Source organism: Leptodactylus fuscus, chromosome 3, assembly GCF_031893055.1.
Source record: "Leptodactylus fuscus isolate aLepFus1 chromosome 3, aLepFus1.hap2, whole genome shotgun sequence".
NCBI classification, from domain to species: Eukaryota; Metazoa; Chordata; class Amphibia; order Anura; family Leptodactylidae; genus Leptodactylus; species Leptodactylus fuscus.
This window is the reverse complement of record NC_134267.1, coordinates 101,109,926-101,130,871: the sequence shown is the minus strand read 5'-3', so window position 1 is coordinate 101,130,871 and position 20,946 is coordinate 101,109,926. Positions and strand designations below refer to the sequence as shown.

The window sequence follows — 20,946 nt, the reverse complement described above, 5'->3', positions numbered from 1 at the left end:
CGTCACTTTTCTCCCCCATTTCACCACATTGGAGAATATCTATTTGTATCAAGAATACCACAATAAAATGACTGCAGTACATTAAAGTCAAGTCAAAGTCTGACAAGCATTTTATTGGCAGCTACAGACTAAATCAATTAAAAATGGCTGAATTTTCACTGGCGGCTTCCCAAAACCTGTTCCACAATTAGATTAAAAATGATCAAGTGGTTTTAAGGCATTCATAAATTAAACACTACAGAGTTTACCCAAACCTGTTATTGCAACTCAGATTATATTTACTGTGCTTAAAATATATATATATATATATATATATATATATATAATTATTATTATTACTACTACTACATGTAACTAAATAACAGATCGCAAGACTAGTATGTTAGAACACTACACACAAAGTTTCATCCATTTTAATTTTTTTATCTTTTCTGCTGAAAGGAATCGTTCTGCATGCAGGAATTATTCTTCTGTTATAGATGTAACCAAACATAACACATAAAAGGGTCCGTTATATTGTTTGCATTAAAGTCAATGGGAAGTGACAAAGATGAAGGCAGTTCCGTTGGTGTCCAATATTCTACTTTCTAGTGTTGACTGAACCTGTCGAAGTTTGGATTTGACAAGCTCAGATATTTGGTTCTGGTACCCAAACCGCATTGAAATCAATGGGGACCCAAACTTGGTGACCCAAAAATGGCTAGAGGATAGTAAGAGGTAGGGGGATGCAAAATGGGGGTAGTAAGGCAAATGCCATACAAAAAAATGGGCTAGGGAATGTACTAAAAAAATGTACTGATAGGACACTTGCCACAGGGCAGGCCAGCACCTCTGAAGCATAGATGGGAAGCTCTGGCTACATGCCCAATTTACAAACCCAGAAATTGAATAGAGAGTACCAGTACCAGGAGTCGTGTCGACAATCATCCACTAGGTAAGTCTAAGGCTGTACTAGGAGACAGTATATATACACACGCAGTTATTTTCACTACGCAAGGAGACAGTGTGCCCTTACTGGGCATGTTTGTGATGTCTGTGGGCTAAAAGTTAGTTGATTGGCTGCTAGACAGCCAGCCAATCAACCAGCTTTAGGGATGAGCCGAACCCGAACTTCAACCCTGAAGTTCTGGTACACGAACCCACGATGTTTGGCACAGACCCAAATTAAGCGGATCGCTTTCGTTCATCATGGTGAACACACCATAACTTACCCACCTTCCTATTAGTTGGTTTAGTTTACGGAACATAAATTTGACAAAATTTTGGCATGTGAAGTCACAACATAGACCACAACAAGTTTCTGCTAAGTTACCCCCTTTCTTTGCTAAATGTGGCACAAGACAATTTTAGACATTTTTGTTGACCCAAATCACATTAGAATTCTGGCACGTTTTAGCAAGTAGTTCTATCCCAGTACAGACAAGTAAAAAATGTATCTAATGCCAATACATAGTACACATCAGTAGCACTGAATGTATGTACTCTGAGAAGATCTTCCTACTTACAAATGTAGCAGCATTAACCTAAATGACTGCAAATAGTTAAACTGCTGCAGAATGATATCTTACCACAGAAGTTTTAAAACCCCCACACACTACTAGGAGAAGTCATTGAACTTGGTGAGATCACGCTGCAGCAGTTTAACCAAATGCAGAAGTTTGGGTTAATGCTGCTACATTAGTATATGCTGACATCTAGACTTGAGATCTGCGCTCCCCACCACTGACAAACTGTTTTCTTCCCACGCACAGTAAGACAGCAAGCTGTCAATCAATGGCTGAAGGAGGTCTACGTTTCATGAATACATCAGAGCCCTGCTGTACAATGATGATCTCACCCTGGAACCGTTATATTGAGAGTTACACAAAACTAGTTCATCGGCAAACATAAGTAACAGACAGCTGAAGTCCGTGTGTCGGGTACTACTTTATGCTGTCCTCAGGAGAGGGCAGTGGAGTCGATAGGTCAAACCACCAACTCCTAGATTTCCACAGACCAAGTCCTGCAAAAATGTCAGTCTTGGTCATTCAAAAGTAGTCAAGTCAGTGATTGAATTCCTTAGAAAGTAAATAGGGAACAAACAATGCATCTTAGGGGGCGTTCACACCGTTCGTGTCCGCACATCAGTGTCCGTGGCTATTGTCCGTACAAGATTTTAGCAACACTAGCTGGTCAGTTTGCAATTTCTATTCATTTCAATGGGATTTTATCTTGTGTCCTTTATTGTCCGTTTACAACCATGTCCATTTTTTTTCAAGCAGACAAAAAAAAATCCTACATGCAGGACTTTTCTGTCCATTTGAAAAAACGGACAGCAAGTTGTTTTTTTTTTTTTTTTTTTTTTTTTAAATTGAGGTCTACGGGCAACAGACATAACGGACAGTAACTGATAGCCATCAGTTACTGTGTCCATTATGATAGGTGTCCGGTTTTGTTTCTTTTGTTTTTTTTTTTTTTTTTAAAAACGGACACCTTCTAAGAGCCAACGGTAGTGTGATCCCTACCTTAATTATATAACAATAGTTGGATAATAAAATTAAAAACAGTTCTTCAATTTAACGCCACAGTTGGCAATGGTTTTCTTACTACACCAAAAAGAGGCCCCAGATCAGTATCAGAGTAAGGGTCAGTTCACACGTGAACCGAACGCGTGGGTTTTGACAGAGAGACGCGGCGAGCCGTGTCTCTCTCTGGTCAAAACCCGCCTGCCGCGACCATCCCCTCCTAAGTCGGCTCAAATGAATGAGCTGACACAGGAGGGTGCTGCCACTAGGCAGAAGCCGCAGCCCAGATGGTCTATCTTTAGGTTAAACCATCAATAATGGATTTATTGTAGCCGACATCCGGGATCCCCAAAGATCACCGGTACCAAGACAGCATGGTTCTCTATACAGTGAGTGAGCAGTGCGGCTTGCATTAGATAAACTATAGCACTGTCCCATTGAAGTCTATGGGGCAGCGGTGCAATACCTACACTTAACGACACAGTTTCTAAGTTGAGCGAGCAGCAAATTTCACAATTAAACCCATGTAAACCTTTGCAAGAAAAGGGCTTTTTCTTCCCCCACAGTGTTTTTCATTGCATTTTTGCCAAGTTTTTTGTTGCAGATCTTCCCTTTCTGCAGGTATAATTGACGTACTGTGTTTTCGAAAATGCAGCTTTTCCGCTTTGGATTTTTTTCTGCAATGTGTGGATGGGGTTAGCCAGAATCTCATTCTCTTTGAAGGTACTGTAAAAATCAGCATTTTTCTCAACTGTGTTTCCACAGATTCAAAACAGCTGTGTTGTCGCAACATTAGCCTAGAGGTGTTTTTCACAACAATAGTGAACCTATTCAAAGCATAGAACAATTTGTAATCAGCTGTTTGAAGAGGCCACAATACTCAAGCTCTGCAGGCTCTTCCCTTGGGCTGGTGACCTCATGTTCAACAGTCACATGGAACAGCAGCAACACAATCCTATTCAAGTGAATAGCAAGCTCAGTCCCTACGAGGTGTATGATGATTGGTATTCACCAGAATGCTGCCATCTCTTCAATCAGCTGATCTGTGAGGTCTTGGGTTTAGGACCCCTACAATCACATATTCCTGACCTATGCTAAGAATCTGACAATCAGAGCTATGTTGTAGGGTTTACCAGCTCTGGACAGGAAATAAGTAACATTCATGAGCACAGTACATAGCGGTTACCCACGGACCCCATACACCATATTGGAGTCTGCATGGTTTCCACCAGAAAATGGCAAAAAAATGCAGAGGGAAAAGAGCTTCATGCAGTGCTTTTCTCTCACGTTTTTTTGAAGCAGGTTCGGGGATGGAAACCCCAAATGGAGTTCAGGTGCTGGTGTGACCTTAGCCCTTGAAAGAATGAAATTAAAATATATACAGTAAGGGCTACATAAGGACTTTTTCTCAAGAAAGTCACATTTGCAAAATGTCCAGGACACATGTTATTCAGGGTTCTTGTTCTCTAGTATGTAAAGCTACATTGGAGAGAGTGTTGCCATGTCAGCTAATTTCCGTTTTAAAATGATAGACATCTGATGGACCCCATTATAAGCAATGGGGGACCATAAGACTGTGTGTTACCGCTATATTAGCAGTCCAACTCTTCATTGCTCGAGTCCTCTGATGGAGCAGGACAGTGGCGATACAACACTAGTGTGAACCTAGCGTAAATGAAAAATGGTCACATTATAATCAGATCTCCTGCCTGATCTGGTTCTCTACAGCAAATATCAGATGTGCCATTTATTGTGCTACATTGTATAATTGCAAGAGCATGGGGCATGAGCAATCATGAAAGATAAAACTAATATAGATAGGCAATGCTTACACAAAAAAAAAAAAAAAAAAAAGTCAAAGCTGCGGGAAACTGGAAATACCTTTCTATACACGTTTTCCTAAGGCCCGGTTCACACACGGACCCCATTATAGTCTATATGAGGTTGCCGTGTTTTTCCAGGTAAACGCTTTTCTATGCGTATAGATTTCATTCTGGAGATCCCCAAGCAGACTCCCCAAACGTAAATCCGAATGTGGGTGTGAACTGGGCCTCAGACAGGGGTTTTGCAGTGAAATGCAGTGATTTGTTGGACCCTCCAGGCAAGCATTGTATGTTAAAGGGGTATTCCCATGTACATGATCATCTCTATATTTGTAGATAATTAAAAGTTAAACATTTTTGCAAATATAAGTAATTAAAAATTCTGCAAAGTTTTAAAGATTTTCTCTAACTTTCTTAGTCGTGACATCTGTTGTCTTGATCTTTTGCCAATGGTTACGACCACTAATGCAGAAGCTTTCTATGGTCTGGGACTTGTCAGGAACACTACATGTATCAGAAGATATCCCGACCACAATAAGGACATCATGGCTGATTTTCTGACCTTAGAAAGTTCCTGCATTCGTGGTCCTATCCACTGGCAACCGATCAAGACAACAGACTGTGACCACAAGATATTTAGAGAAAATTTTTAAAACTCTGCAAAATGTTTACTTATATTTGCAATAATGTTTAACTTTTTATTAGCTACAAATTTAAAAATAATTATGTACATGGGAATACCCCTTTAAGTCCTGTTTCAAGATGCAATAGCCATTATAAGAGTAAGTTCCGGACCAAAAAACCCCCATGTGAACTTACCCTAAAACATACGTTATAGCATGATGCAATGTTTACGATCCTCGACCAGAATATATTGGGTACATTATCTCACAGCATATTCCCTAGTTCTGTATTTCAGGGAGAATATGAATTGAATACAGCTTCAGATAGAATAAGTATAGAAATATGTACATAACCATCATCCTGTAGAGATATGACAAGAGGAGGACAGCTACCATAATTGCATTGCCTAACTCCATTAGAGAATAAAATGCCAACATCTTCCATTGTCCTTCATGTTAGACTTACTGAGTGCGATACTCTGCTGCTGCTGACCTTTACACTGCGTGCATCTCATTTCCTATTTCATACTAAGCAAACAGCCAGCCGTACAGAACATTTCGGAAAAAGTAAATCCCTGTTATCACCAAAATTAACCGGTTAAGGACCGCTGGCCGTAAATTTACGGCCAGCAGTCCTGGTCTCTAAGACCAGCCGATAGTAAATTTACGGCCGGTCTTCAGAGACTCACTAGGCAGGGGGTGGGGCAGGGGGAGGGCAGGAGTTAGGTGTTACTGACACCTAACTACCCCCTCAACAACGTTCAGTCGGACTCAGTTCCGACTGAACGTTTTAACCCTTTCGATCCTGCAGTGAAACATCACGGCGCGATCGAAAGGGATCCGCCGCAGATTGAAGGTGATCGGCACCCCCCGCGGCGAGATCGGGGGGTGCCGATGTCAGTAGAAGGTAGTCTGGGGTCTGGCCAGTGACCCCCAGACTACCGGAGCCCCCACATACCTGGTTGATCCTGCCGACCGATGGAGGAAGTGAGCGATGTGTCTCACTTCCTCTGCAGCTTGCAGGACACGAGCAGGCTCATGTCCTGCTCGTGTCTTGCAAGCTACTATACAGAATCAGTTGGTGCTTTCATCAAAGCATCAACTGATTCAAGTGTCCTAAATGGACACATGAAAAAGTTAAAAAAAAAAAAAGTTAAAAAAAAATAAAGTGTATGAAAAAAGTAATAAGTTATAAAGCCCAAAAATCCCTTTTTCTCTATACAAAATGAATTATATAAAAAAAGGTACTAAAAATTAATAAAAACAATGCATATTTGGTATCGCCGCGTCCGTAACAACCTGTACAATAAAACTGAAATAATATTTAATGTATACGGTGTACATCTGAAAAAAAAACGGAAAAAACCCGCCGGAAGTAATGATTTTTCACCATATCACCTTACAAAATATGCTATAAAAAGTGATCAAAAAATCATATGCACCCCACAACAGTACCAATACAAAGCGCAGGTTGTCCCGCAAAAAATAAGCCCTCAACCAACACTGTCAACCGAAAAATAAAAATGTTACGCCTCTCAGAAGATGGCGATGCAAAAATCACTGATTTATGTCCCCAAATGTTTTTGTTCTGCAGAATTAGTATCGCATAAAAAAATACTATAAATGAGGTATCGCCGTAACCGTACCGACCCGCAGAATAAAGGGAACATGTTACTTATACTGTACGCTGCATGGCGCAAAATTTAAAGGGTACAACTCAATGCCAGGATTGATTTTTTTTTTTTTTTTTTTTTTTAAATCCAGCAAGAAAGAGTTAATAAAATGTATTCAGTATGTTGTAGGCACCCAAAAATGGTGTCATTACAAAATACATCTCATCCCGCAAACAACAAGCCCTTATATGGCCATGTCACCAAAAGAATAAAGAAAATATAGCATCTACCAATGTGAAGACAAAAAAACCCAAAATCGCCAAATTATTAGAATACAACTGGCGGCGTCAGGAAGGGAATATATAAGCAGTGTGAGCGAATATCAGGGGACACCCCAGATTTACAGCTTATGAGGGAACAGACACCAGAAGTGACCCCCAAAGTGACCCCCAGAGTGACTCCCCCAATCATAGGAGCTACTGGGACATAGTAGGGAATTTGGTGTCTGCAATGTTTTCCGCACCGCTTATATATTCCCTCTTCGCCATCCGCCGTGCAGTCACGTCCGGATACTAATACTCACTACACCCCCTGAGAAATTCTTTGAGGGGTGCAGTTTTCAAAATGGGGTCACTCCTTTGGGGAATCCACTTTTCTGATACCTTACAGGCTCTACAAACATGACATGGCGTCCAGATACCAAACATCTGAATCTGTACTCCAAAAGCCTCATCGCGCTCCTTCCCTTCTGCGCCCTGCTGTGCGCCCAAACTGCAGTTTATGCCACATGTATGACACTGGTGTACCCCGGATAACGGACGTAATGTCATATGTGGGAATAAACTGATATTAGGGCACAGCCAGACACAGAAGGGAAGAAGGGTTATTGGGTTTTTGGAGCGCAGACGGTTTGGTTTTTGGATGCCATGACACTTTTGCACAGCTGAAACGCCAGTAAAATGGAATCCCCTGATATGAGACCCTATTTTGGAAACTACACCCCTGAAGGATTTATCCAGGGGTACAGACAGCATTTTTAACCCCCAAGTTTTGCTATAACTTATTATCCATAAATGAATACGAAGCTGATTGTGAGAGGTGAAAATGACCATTTTTCCAGGAACCCGTCATTTCAGTGCGTAATATGTTGTGTCTGACTTGTATCAGAGATGAACGCTCTGAAAGCTGTTGTGCCCGGGATACCACCCGCTTACCAGTTTTTGGAGTGTCTCTGCTGACATAAGTTGGGCACAACATATCGGGTACTGAAATGGCGAATCTCTGGAAATTTTTCATTTTTAACTTCTCATTATCAGTTGCGATTTCATTTCTGGAAACTAAATAAATGCAACACTCAAGGGTTAAAAATTCTCGCTACTCCATTTGATAAATCCCATCAGTGGGCTAGTGTCCAAAATAGGGTGACATGTCTGCGGATTCCACTTTATTGACAATTCAGGGGCTTTGCAAAAGTGACGTCCAAAAACCAAACTGTGCTCCAGAAACCAAAATAGCGCTCCTTCCCTTCTGCGCCCTGCTGTGTGCCCAAACTACAGTTTATGACACATGTATGACACTGGTGTACCCGGGATAACGGACGTAATGTCATATGTGGGTATAAACTGATATTAGGGCACATGTATGACACTGGTGTACCCGGGATAACGTACGTAATGTCATAAGTGGTTATAAACTGATATTAGGGCACAGACGGACACAGAAGGGTTATTGGGTTTTTGGAGCACAGATGGTTTGGTTTTTGGATGCCATGACACTTTTGCAGAGAACCTAAACTTGCCCCTACAAAATGGGGTTTACAGTTACCTCCAGGTCTCTCCAAAAGGAACATGGCCCCCAGAAAGTCCCTCTAAATCTGTACCCCAAAAGCTAAAAAGCGCAGTGCTCCTTCCCTTCTGAGCCCTCCTGTGTACCCAAGCAGCAGTTTACACCCACATATATATTTTTTTGCCCCTCGGGATGGCCCCTTAATAGTTTTAGGAGTGCAGGTCTCTGACAACACAAAGTGGGTGCAACGTATTGGGCACCGAAATGGCATATTTCTTTCAAAATTTCAATTTTCATTTTGGACATTCATTTTTTGGAAGCATTTTAGGCACAAAATGATAATACCCCTTGATTCATTCCATGACAGGTGTAGTTTATAAAATGGGGTCACTTTTGAGGGGTTTCCATTGTATTGGTACTTTAGGGGCTCAGCAAATGTGACATGGCCCCTCAAAACTATTCCAGCCACATCTGCCCTCCAAAATCCAAATACCTCTCTTTCCATTCTGAGCCTCACCATGTACCCATACAGCAGATTATGGCCACATATGGGGTATTGCCGTGTTCAGGAGAAAATTTGTAACAAACTGTGGGGGGCTTTTAATTCTTTAACTACTTGCAAAATTAAAAATATGGCGCTAAATGGACGATACATTGTGAAAAAAAAGAAATTTTTCATTTTTACGTCCCAATGTTAATAAAATCTGTGAAACAGCTGTGAGGCCAAAATGCTCACCAAACCCCTAGATAAATTCTATGAGGGGTGTAGTTTCCAAAATGGGGTCACTTTTAGGGGGTTTCCACTATATTGATATTTTAGGGGCTCTGCAAATGCGACATGGGACTTGAAAAATATTCCAGCAAAATCTGTCCTTCAAAAGCCAAATAGCGCTCTTTCCATTCTGAGCCCCGCCATGTTCCCATACAGCAGATTATTACCACATATGGGGCATTTCCGTGTTCAGGAGAAATTGTTTAACGAACTTTATGGAGCTTTTTCCCCTTTATCCTCTTGTGAAAATGAAAAATTTGGGGCTAAATTGACAGTTTATTGGAAAAAAAGTAATTTTTCATTTTCATGCCCCAATGTTAATAAAATCTGTGAAACAGCTGTAGGGTCAAAATGCTCACTATACCCTTTCATATGTTCTGTGGGGGGTGTAGTTTCCAAAATGGGGTCACTTTTAGGGGGTTTCCACTGTATTGGTACTCTAGGGGCTCTGCTAATGCGACATGGCACCTAAAAATAATTCCAGCAAAATCTGCCATCCAAAAGCAAAATAGCGCTCCTTCCATTCTGAGCCCCGCCATGTTCCCATACAGCAGAATATGGCCACATATGGGGTATTGCCGTGTTCAGGAGAAATTGTTTAACAAACTGTGGGGGGCTTTTACTCCTTTATCCCCTTGTGAAAATTAAAACTTTGGGGATAAAGTGACATTTTAGTAATTTTTCATTTACACATCCCAATGTTAGTAAAATCTGTGGAACAACTGTAGGGTCAAAATGCTGACTATACCCCTTGATGAATTCTGTGAGGGGTGTAGATTCTAAAATGGGGTCACTTTTGGAGGGTTTCCATTGTTTTGGTACTCTAGGGGCTCTGCAAATGAGGCATGGTGCCTGAAAATTATTCCAGCAAAATCTGCTGTTCACACACCCAGTGTCGCTCCTTCCCTTCCATGCACTGCTGTGTACCCAAAAATCAGTTTACGCCCACATGTGGGGTATTTCTGTGTACGGGAGAAATTGCATAACAAAATGTGAGATGCATTTTCTCCTTTAACCCTTTGTGAATGTGTTAATTTTAGGTCTAAATGAATGTATTAATGAAAAAAAATGAAATGTCTAAATTTCACTTCCATATTATGTTTATTCTTATGAAAAACTTAAAGGGTTAACAAACATCCCAAATGCTGTTTTGAATAATTTGAGGGGTGTAGTTTTGAAAATGGGGTGATTTATGGGGGTTTCTATTATATAGGCCTTTATAATTCCTTACAGAACTGAAGTGGTCCCTAAAAAATTGGTTTGGAGAATTTTCTTGCAAATCTAGAAAATCGCTGTTACACTTGTAAGCCTTGTAACGTCCAAAATAAATTAAAAGACAATCAAAAGATGATGCCGATATAAAGCAGAGATATGGGAGATAATATTTATTCATGTATTTGGGTGGTATGACTATCTGCCTGAAAAGCAGAGAATTTCACATTTTGAAAATTGCAATTTTTTCCAAATTTCCATCAAATTTCCTAGTTTTTTTTATAAATAAATACAAAAATATTGATTAATATTTACCACTAACATGAAGTATAATGTGTTACGAAAAAAACAATCTCAAAATCATTTGTGTAAGTTAAACCGTCTCAAAGTTATTGCCATTTAAAGTGACACATGTCAGTTTTGAAAAAAAAGGCCTGGTCTTTAACATACTTTTGGGCCTGGTCCTTAACCGGTTAAAGACTGCCAAATTCCCAGTATGCTCATTGCACAATACAATTGTATTAAACATTTACTTAATGCGAGATATTTCCACATGATAGACTTGTACAAAGGCAAAGGGAAAGCAAAAAGTAGAAGGCAAAAATATATACAGTGGTGAAAATGTATTTAGTTCCCTAAAAAAGGTTTCTCTGTATTACCCCAGCTCCCGATCGTACAAGCACAGTGACCATGCCAAGTGGCCAGAGCAAATAGTATTGTCAGATCCTCTGATAAGCCCTCTCCTCCACCATATTATTACAGCCTTACCCTCAAGGGGAACAAATACCATAGGTTTCAGTAAGGCCAAAGATCAAAATAGACATAGGAAACCAGTGATCACTTCCAATCTTGAAAACTCAGATGCAATAGCAATGAAGCCCTTAAAGGAAGTCTGTCAAGAGGAAAATTGTTATATCGACTAATGACAGCACCTTGTAGGGCGGCTTCTATACTTTTCAAAGAGCTCTTTCTTATTTTGCACTGCGGCTCCATTTTCATGAATATAATATATATGTTTTATTCTGATACAGATTAGCTGAAAAGGGTTTTAGGGGCATTTCTTCTCCTGCCAGAGCTTTGCTCTCTGCTCCATAGATAACTGACCCCAACTGCAGACCAAACTCACAATGTGGCAGTGGTCACTCATGCAACAGGGGCAGAGCTGAGGGGGCAGCAAATTTACCCTTAAAATAGATTAACAGCAGAGTTTCTGACTCTTCTATAAATTGGAATGGAGCTTGTAAAAATCCTTGAATATGCTTCTGAAACAAACCTATTCACATACATGGATAAAAGGATTTAAGTTGCAGAAATGATTGCCCCAAAAAAAGTGCTTTCTATGGGGAGTGAATTGATGTTGGAGATGAGGGTCTTAATACTGGAGAAGAAAATATTGTGGTGAGGAGAAAACACTGGAGGAGAGAGGCGTAAATACTGAGGAAAGGATATTAAATATGTTGGGGAGGACACTTAGATCAGATAGGGGGAGAAAAATAATGTGAGGGTTGATATTACTGAAGGGACATACTTGAGGATGTGGGGGTGGGGGCTGGTTTCAATGGCAAAGGATATTGGGAAAAAATGAGACCTGAGGTAAGAGAAAAGGCATGGGAGATGATCCCCAAGACTGTGACTCCCAGTAAGGGGTACTATTAATTTGTGGGGGGACATAAGTAACTTTTGGGGAGCTTAAAGCTCACCATTCCGATGTCACCTTACAGACAGGCGCCATGGAAGAAGTTGTGATATGCGGGGGCTTTTAGGCACACGCTTAGGAGGGAGAAAGTCTGGGAGAGAGAAGTGAGAATACCACATGAGGAGAGATTAGCGGTTTATACCCAATCAAGGTGAAGAAATCTAAATCAAGACGACAGAAAGAACAAGACGACTACTTAGAGTTTACTTGTAGTAATTGGCATAAATCACCACCATTTTAAATAAATTGGAACAGGCAAAGAATGGTTTTGATGGTTCACATACAAAGAAAAAAAAAAAAAGAAAGGCTATGTTGTTGTGTAGGTGGAGTTGGTGGGGGGGGGGGGGACGACAGGAGGTTGGGGGCAAACAGAATCTTGCACAGGACACTTTCTAACCAAAAGCCAACCCTGATTTTTTTTGATTTTTTTTGCCTGCAGATACAGCAACAAGTAACTTTTCCCAGTACACTTTTTCAAGCAGGAAAGTTGAAGTTTCCACATCAGCAATTTTTATTTTTGTCAATACAGCATTGCAAATCCTAAATCACATGTAATTCACAACAGAACCGAAATCTAAAATCTCTTGCCTACTGGTTGTGTTTTCCAGGTTTCCAAGACCCCTTAAAAGGCAACCGGCTAGATTTTACTAGGCAGATTGCCCAGCATGAGCCGTAGAAAAGCAGCAACTTTACAATGCTGCCACAGTACTGTCTTTTTTTTCCATGTATTTTATTCCCATTTAATAAAGAGAATGTCTTCGTGGAAAAGAGGTATCCCAAATATCTTCAGTCATGCAGCTACATGGCATAAAATGTTACTCTATTCCAGGCTGTCATTTACTTAGTGCTCTGTATTATAAATTGCAGTACGTGTTTTCAGCAATTGCTTAAGGGTTTTTGGGATATGCATCTATTCAGAGACACGTGAACAGCAGCTTGAGAAATATTTTTTGTACGAGCAAGCCTTAAAGTTATTTATTAAACTCATCATTGGAAAATTTTGACCACGTTTATGCTTCAGATAGAAGTCGTGTGTCAGTTTTAGATGCGCAATAAAAGTTAGACTTCAAAAGGGGGGAAAAAAAAAAAACGCACATAATTTGTTTTTTTTTCAGCGGTCACATACAGTGGAGACTTTCACCAGAAGATGGACCGGGCCATGATGGGAGGCACCAGAGCATTGAGGAAAGGAGTGTATGATTTTATTTTCTTCACCTTCCCCACCATATTTGACTAACATTGACCTAGTATTGCCAATATAATATAAATATATATATTATATATTTATTTTTTTTATTGTTATTTATTTTTCTACATAAACAGCCAAACCCTTTTTACTGGATTGCTTGATTAGAAAACGGACTTCGAAACATATGGATGGATTGATCCTTTATCATCTAATAGGAATGCTTCAAAAGAGCCAAAGCTGATAAACACTTGTCAGTTACTAAAAGGCGGCACAAAGGAAGGTTGTCACCATTAAACAATGGAAATGGATACTATGAACGCCTAAATGAAACCCAAAACTGCTACAAAGGGAGAAGAGATAAAATGACATGGCTGTGAATTTAGCTTCGGTAACCAATTAACACTTTTCCCCACCCCCCTCCACTGGATCACTATGTCTTACGAAAATACATTACCTGGATCACCACCAGAGAATTGAAGGCATATACTGGACCACAAGGGATTACATTGTAATTGACCTTTCCTTTGTAAGAGTCACTGCTACACGTTCCTAAAAAACCTCTAAGCAAATAAATGACTTGCTGAAGAGCTACAGCCATACGTCATTCGGCTTCTATAACCCAGATCAACTGCTGTTCCCAGGGGAAGCCACATTTGGCTATATGGTATCCCCTTATGGAAAACATAGCATTACATGGAGCATGGACGCTTTTCACGGTCATTTCTAGCCATGTTCATCTGAGTCTAGGCTTACTAGAGATAATGACTCCAATTTGTTAATAGGTAGACAGTGTAAACTTAGACAGCTAATCCGACAACACAACAGATTTACCTCAGTGGCTGATACTGAATGATAGATAGATGGTGCACATCTTTACACTGTCTACAAGTTTATGTTGGTTTAATTTGGATGTTTTAACAAAGTTCGTGTATTTAAGCCGTGCCCCTTTCTAAAAGAATCCAGACCCACATGTCTAGCAAGTTGAAAAATTGTAGTCCAAACTAGATGTATCACATTGCACCAAGGTAATGCTAGCTCTGGTCATAACCTCAGCAGTAAATCTGAGTTAAAGAGTTACATTGTGAGATTACAAAGGAGCAGGAATTATGAAGACACATTTATGTTTTCGACCATGACAAGCTGCAAGTAACTTGCCTAGCAAACAGAACTGTGAACTAGGTCCAAGTATGCAAAACATGCATTAGGCGGTGTCGCAGATCTGGCAGGTAAAATAGCATAGCATTCAAGGGAAGTAAACCGATGTGGCCCCATGACAGAAACACAGTGGACAGATATAGTCATAGGATCAGTCAGTACCCGATGACGGAGCAGAAGTCTCTGGTGTCCAAGACAAATCCTTTAATAAACGTACAATGAAAAATCCCTTTAACTGGAGAAATATTTAAAAAAAAAAAAAAAAAAAAGATAAAATCAGATCAGTAGTGACTGAATAAAGCTTCCATTTTTGCTATTAGGCATATTTTATGAAGACATGAAAGGCAGGAGTGGAGTTAAAACACAGTGAAATGGGGGAGGGAGCATTACAGTTCGAGAAGCTGTCACGTCTTAGAGAATAAGTGACAGGCAGGAATTCTTTTGGAATTACAGCAGAGTAAATGAGTGAAGTTCCATCACGTTCCAGGAGCAACGTTCTTTATTACATCTCTATCTGTGGTAAGTGGAATAGCAAAAGGTCACAGAAGCTCGCACAATGTAAGTAGCTGCTTATAGCTAATGAGAACTGTTCTACAGGAAGTCAAGACAAGACAGTAAACCAAACCCCCCTCTCCTCATAGAAACCTGAAAGACACTAAGGCTATGTTCACACCCTACCGCACGTGCCCAATAAATTCCAAAGCACTCCCTGACCTAGTAAAGGCTAAAGGTTTGTCACAGGCTAGTATACAACACATAGGATGCAATATAGAAAAATCCAGAGCGTCCTGAATACATTCAGTCCAGGAGCTCATCCTAAAATGCCTGCTTATTTTTCAATGTATAGTAAAGACAACATGTTGTATAGTTAGAGGACCTGTCACCAATTAGAAAATGCTAAATAACGTTCATCATTTGATTCTTGCCGTTCTCCTGAATAATTAGACTTTTTCCTTTAAAAAAAAATAAAAAAAATAAAAAACAGTTCAAGAGATTCATACGGCCCCTGGACAGAGATATATATATATATATATATATATATATATATATATATATATATATATATATATATATATATATATATTACCATAGTACTGACTGTTGCACCCCCTACAGATCAGAGTTTATCACATCCTCTCCTCACTGGTCCCCGTGTTCATTTATTACATCCCATCCCCGATGAGGAGCACCATCTTCCATTAGTTGGCCCTCCTCATTCCTGAGATTTATTTACAGCCGAGCAGTGAGGAGATGGGGTCTCACCTAGCAGACGTAGGCAGTTTGTGCACATCCCAATGCTAGGTGAACAAGTCAGGATTTTTATTAAAGTGGAAGCACAGTCGCAGGGCTAGTCTCAAACAGTACCAATGCTAATACTTTTGGCGCCATTTGCAAATTCTCAGCCGCGTTGGCAACCAGCTACCTCTACCCAGGCCTCAGTTTCCTGCAGCAGCAAATCTGGTTTTCAGTTTACAGGCTGCTTGTGCTAGGGGACCACTATCACTGTGAAGAAGTCACCAATAAGGCCCGTGATTGGCTGCAGTCATAGCTTCACACAAACAGAATGTCAGCCAGGGGGCTGCATACAGAGGATCGGAACTGCCAACACTGGAGATATAGGCCCAGGGAGAGGGGAGTAATGGTTTATCGTACTTAACGCTGGGTTCACACCAGCATTCGATCTCGGTTTTCAGGTTTCCATCTTCAATTTTCTGCCATATTTGTACTGTACATCAAACATGGCAGAAAATTGCAAAATGAACGGGAAAAAAAAATCCATGTAAGAGTGCATTTATATTTGCAGCGTTTGTTAGCATGTGAAATTAGCAAACTTGAATTCTTGTCTAATCCAGCACGTCAGGAATCAAACACATAACATTACTTTACAATTTAAAGGGGCTATTTAGTACTGAAACAAAGTAACAAGGAGTTACAAAACAAGAAGTAGCATTCCTTTCACTTATCCCATTGGCTAGCACTCCAACACTTAAATATGTCCCTGTTGGTCTATATCGGCTGATTGTATCCCAACACAGAAAGAACCAAGAAACGACCACTCAGCGGTTGCCTGAAAGGATATTCCCTATGCAACGAAACAAGACAAGGGGACCAGGCCTGTGGGGACCCACTGAACGTTATAACGGAAGAAGTGGGGATTGGAAATGCTGCCCATACATTATAGACGGTCATCATGTAGCCATCAACAAATGAACTGTATGATCAGACAAAAGTAGTTCATATAGTCTGCACAAGTTGACTGATAGTCGGCCAAAAACGGACAATCATGTCAAACGCTGGTATATTTGGTGGGAAGTCTGATATCAGTCACTCTAAGGGTGCATGCACACTACGTAACGCCGGGCGTGTATGAGAGCCGTACACGCCGGCATTACGGCAGACTGCCGAACACTTCCCATTCACTTCAATGGGAGCACTTCAACGGCAGCGGCGTTTACGAGCGCTCCCATTGAAGTGAATGGGAAGTGTTCGGCAGTCTGCCGTAATGCCGGCGTGTACGGCTCTCATACACGCCCGGCGTTACGTAGTGTGCATGCACCCTAACAACTGTTCAACTCATATGCATAGCTAACTGGCCACTAAAATAGCCAAATTAGATTTTGATCGTGAACTTAGCCTTAGGGCGGGTTCACACCTGCACCCCGGTCTCCGTTTTGCAGGTTTCCATTGGCAGTCATTTTTTAAACACATTCATTCATACCGGACAAAGTTGGAAATGCAGAACTGTGTGTCCGGTTAAAAAAAAAAAAAAACGGTTTTGTCGCGGAAAGCACAAAACGCTCACAGCCGGACACTGTCTGCCAGGTTTCAGTCTTCTGTCGGCAGAAGACTGAAACCTGAAAATGGAGAAAAGGCGCAGGTGTGAACTTGCCCTTAACTATTTTTCCCATTTCGCCCGAGTCTCTGCTGGAGAGACTGTCGCAGAAACCCCCAGAAATTGTTGGAAAGAAAAATCTTACATGGATGACTTTTCTCTGTCCAGTTTCAGTATGAAAGTGGTGGACAACTCAACAAACCCTATTAGAGTCTACAGGATTCACGTGTAACCACTGTTTTAGCGGTCCAGCTCTCTGTTGTTTGTGTCCCCTGGCGGACCCAAGCGATTGAGAGTTGGAAACATGTGAACCTAAGCTTATGTGTATGGCCACCTTTAGATGAGCATTGCATTTTGATGCTAAAACTGTCATCCGTCAGACAACCCCTTTAAGGCTTTAACCTTATCTGAAAAACACATAAAATGTTAGAAATAAACAGCAATGACATTAACTGCTCACAAGGGAAAGCAACGAAGTGCACAAGATTACTTCATGAAAATACAATACAGTCTTGCTTGTACTTAGGAACCCAAAATCAATGACAGCAAGTAAAACTGAGATGGCTCATATAAATCAAGAGTCAGAAACGGTCTGAAATCCATCTTTCCGTATGTAGGATAGGATAAAAGTGCTAACGTTTTTTTTTTTTTATTTTACATTCACTTATGAAGGACCTCCTACACAGACTAACACTCAGCTTCACATGGACAGGATTTTAATTTCGGAGTTATAAATGTTAAAAAAAAAAAAAAAAAGACAAAAATTGAAAACAAGAACAGCAGCAAAGAAATAAGGAAGTAAAACAAATGACCGAAGAAGAATATAGCCAGAACTTTGAGCAGCCAGTATAACATACTGATAATGAATGTAGATTGTGAGCCCTATATGGGACAGGGACTGACAATGTCTAAAGTCCTGCAGAATAGGTTGCTGTTTTACTAGAGAAATACACAGTCATCCTGACTCAGATATTTGGGATCAGATTCTGTTCTCAAGAGGGTGCAAAATATATACCACAAAAACAGGGGCGCAATTAAACATGTAAAGAGCCAATTCAGATTAGACGCAGGAACTGAGCTTCTATATCCATAGATAAGGTATTATTCCACAAGGGTCCTCCGAGTATCACTACAGATCCTAGAAGCCAGTCTGACCACTCCATGAACCAGTTTGGCAATGAGAACCTCGACAGAGAGCAACAGAAAACAACTCAAGACGTCAGGGCTGAAGAATCACATTGCTAAGCACATGAGATGCCTGGTTCCTGAGATATTTCCAGCATTGTTAAAGAAAACCAAGACAGGTTGTTACAAGGAAGTGAAGACACAGATATGTTCATCTCTCCAGTGAAGCCTATCAAATGTGTATAGTAGCAATCCACAAGGGGTTTCCATAACCCAAAATACAAGGTGAGCAATAGAAGACCACCAGCATGACTGATAACTACGGAACTTCATCCCACACTTCCCATGCTCCAGCTGTACATTGATATGGTAGGAAACAGAAGTGATAGCACATTAGGGGTCAGATGTACCTCATATGTGTGTCATGTGATTATCTGGCAGGTTGTCAGTGACCTAGACGATTTCCTATGGGTTTGGTGTAAAGACCGACGAATGAAGAAATCCTGTTATCCCTATATAAATAAAGCACTACTGTACTAGTAATATTATTATGGATATGGCACCAACATGGCATAATCTCTGACTGATGTCAGCTTGTATTAGACATGGCATTACCATAATAATACAGCCGTATCTATATACTGGCACTGAGCCCTTCTCCCCACATGTAACACACAGAGCCATGTGAAGCCTGCCCAGTTATATGTTCTAATACAAACTACAGTCTAGGATGAAGGATCAGCACCACAAGCCCTGCTCGTCCATCTGCTGTGGCACTAATCTGATAGACACCTCCTCTGCACCATGCTTACTGGGACATGTGCTAAGCAGGAAGGACAGTGACCTGTAATCCTCCAGTGCTCTGCAGGGTGGCATGTCATAGACCATGGACTCAGCCTCCAGATCCCAGTGTATCCAGCCCTGGCCATGGAGAAGGCTGCAGCCTACATGTGCATACAGAATGATCCGTGCCAGTGAGCGGGTACCACACTGATGGCAGCGCTGTCACCTGTTACACTGGCACCACGAGCATCTTACCTCCTTAATCTTATCCCTCTTCTCCTTGACATCAGGGTCTGCCGGCTCCTTCCCCACCACTCCAATAGGCTCTTTAAAAGGCCGGGGATGTAACCTGCCCGCAGCAGTGCCCCTGCCCAGTGCCCGCAGTCTCTCCTTCTCCTCCTGGATCTCCCCCTTGATCTGCTCGGGCGGTCGGTTCAGAGTGTCCTTGGCTTCCCGCAGTGCTCTCTCATGTTCCTCCCGGATCCGGGCAAGGCGCCCCCCATCCTCTTTATCCAGCAGTCCAGGACCACCAAGGGTGCGCTGGGGAGGAGGCTGCAGGGGCTGCTGGAAGAACACACCACTCAGTAGTTTGGGGGAGTCGGGCAGGAAGAAGATAGCCCCGAAGCACAAGGTGATAAAGCCGCTGAATACCAAGAGCAGGACGAACTTCTCAGTAAGCCGAAACCCGGAGAGCTTCCGCCCCGCGGGGCCCAACCAGTGCAGCGCGGACACTCCGCCTCCAGGGGCCAAACTACCTGGCCCGCCCCCGGCTCCGCTCCCCGACCCCAGCGGGGACACACTGAAAGGCAGCAGACTGCCGACCGGCATGACCGCTAGGCTGGCAGAGTCACGCAGTGTCTGTGCAGAGTCCCGGCTGCCTCAGCTGATGCCTCAGGTGAGCGCACAAAGTTTCCCGTCCAGTCCCGGAGTACAGCGGTGAGCAGCGTGCTCCTGCAGCTCAGCTCCGTCCTGACACTCGCTGCCACTTCCCGGGCTGTTTGTTAGAGTTTATCGGAGGGGCGGAGCGAGGGAAGTGCGGGCGGGGGGGAGCCGCTGTCTGGGAATCCCTGTTAGTAGTGAATGTGTAGGCTGGGCCGCTCACTCCCCCTGCCCCGGGGCGGGTCGCACTCTCCAGGTGACCGCACACACTATAAACACATGAGCAGCCATTCCGCTGCCTGTACCGGCACTGACTGAGCCCCAGGGCAGCAGCAGCACAGAGGAGGGGAGGAAGTCCCCGCCCTCCAGCACAAACCACGCCCGCGCCTGTCGCTCATTGGCTATGTGCTGAAGCGTTGTAAAAGTGACAAACGTGGATGATAAGCGATGTCCAGCCCCAAAGCGTGTCTCCTCCTCCAGCCCCGCCCGCTGCTTTACGGCCGAGCTTCATTCATTCGGCTGTGGGGCATAGGCAGCCTGTAAGCTCGTGTGAGTGACGCCTTGTCCAGCCAATGAGCGGCCGCGTGTCTGTGCACGGCTGATAGGACTTTGTATCGTGCAGGGAGAGATAGACGTGTGTGTCCCGGGGTGGCAGTTGTACTGTACCTGCCCCCTCATGGCGCGTACACAGCGGCTGCTGCTGCTCCATCTGCGTCAGGAAATGGTCTAATATTACCGGGTTATTGTCTTGTTTCCTGCATGTCAGCAGATCCGCATCCTCTATGCAGCTTCGTGACCAGAGTCCTCCTCACAGCTCTCAGCTTACATATAGCATTGTACTGAACCCTGCACTCCACTAGTCTCACCTACAAGCAGAGGATGGGGACATTGTGAGCTTATGTGCTGCTCCAATTGTAAAAACTGTCCCTATCTCACTCCAGTAATGGCATGGGG

General features: G+C 42.2%; 1 protein-coding gene across 1 annotated transcript in view; it reads right to left on the bottom strand.

Moving 5' to 3' along the window:
• Window positions 1-20,423, bottom strand: part of MAN1A1 (mannosidase alpha class 1A member 1) — a 152,538-nt gene extending 132,115 nt beyond the window's left edge. The window contains exon 1 of the mRNA XM_075268055.1: window positions 19,369-20,423. Coding sequence (XP_075124156.1) covers window positions 19,369-19,941 — 573 coding nt within the window. The 5' untranslated portion in view covers window positions 19,942-20,423. The remainder of the gene's footprint in view (window positions 1-19,368) is intronic.
• Between the last annotated feature and the right edge of the window lie 523 nt (window positions 20,424-20,946).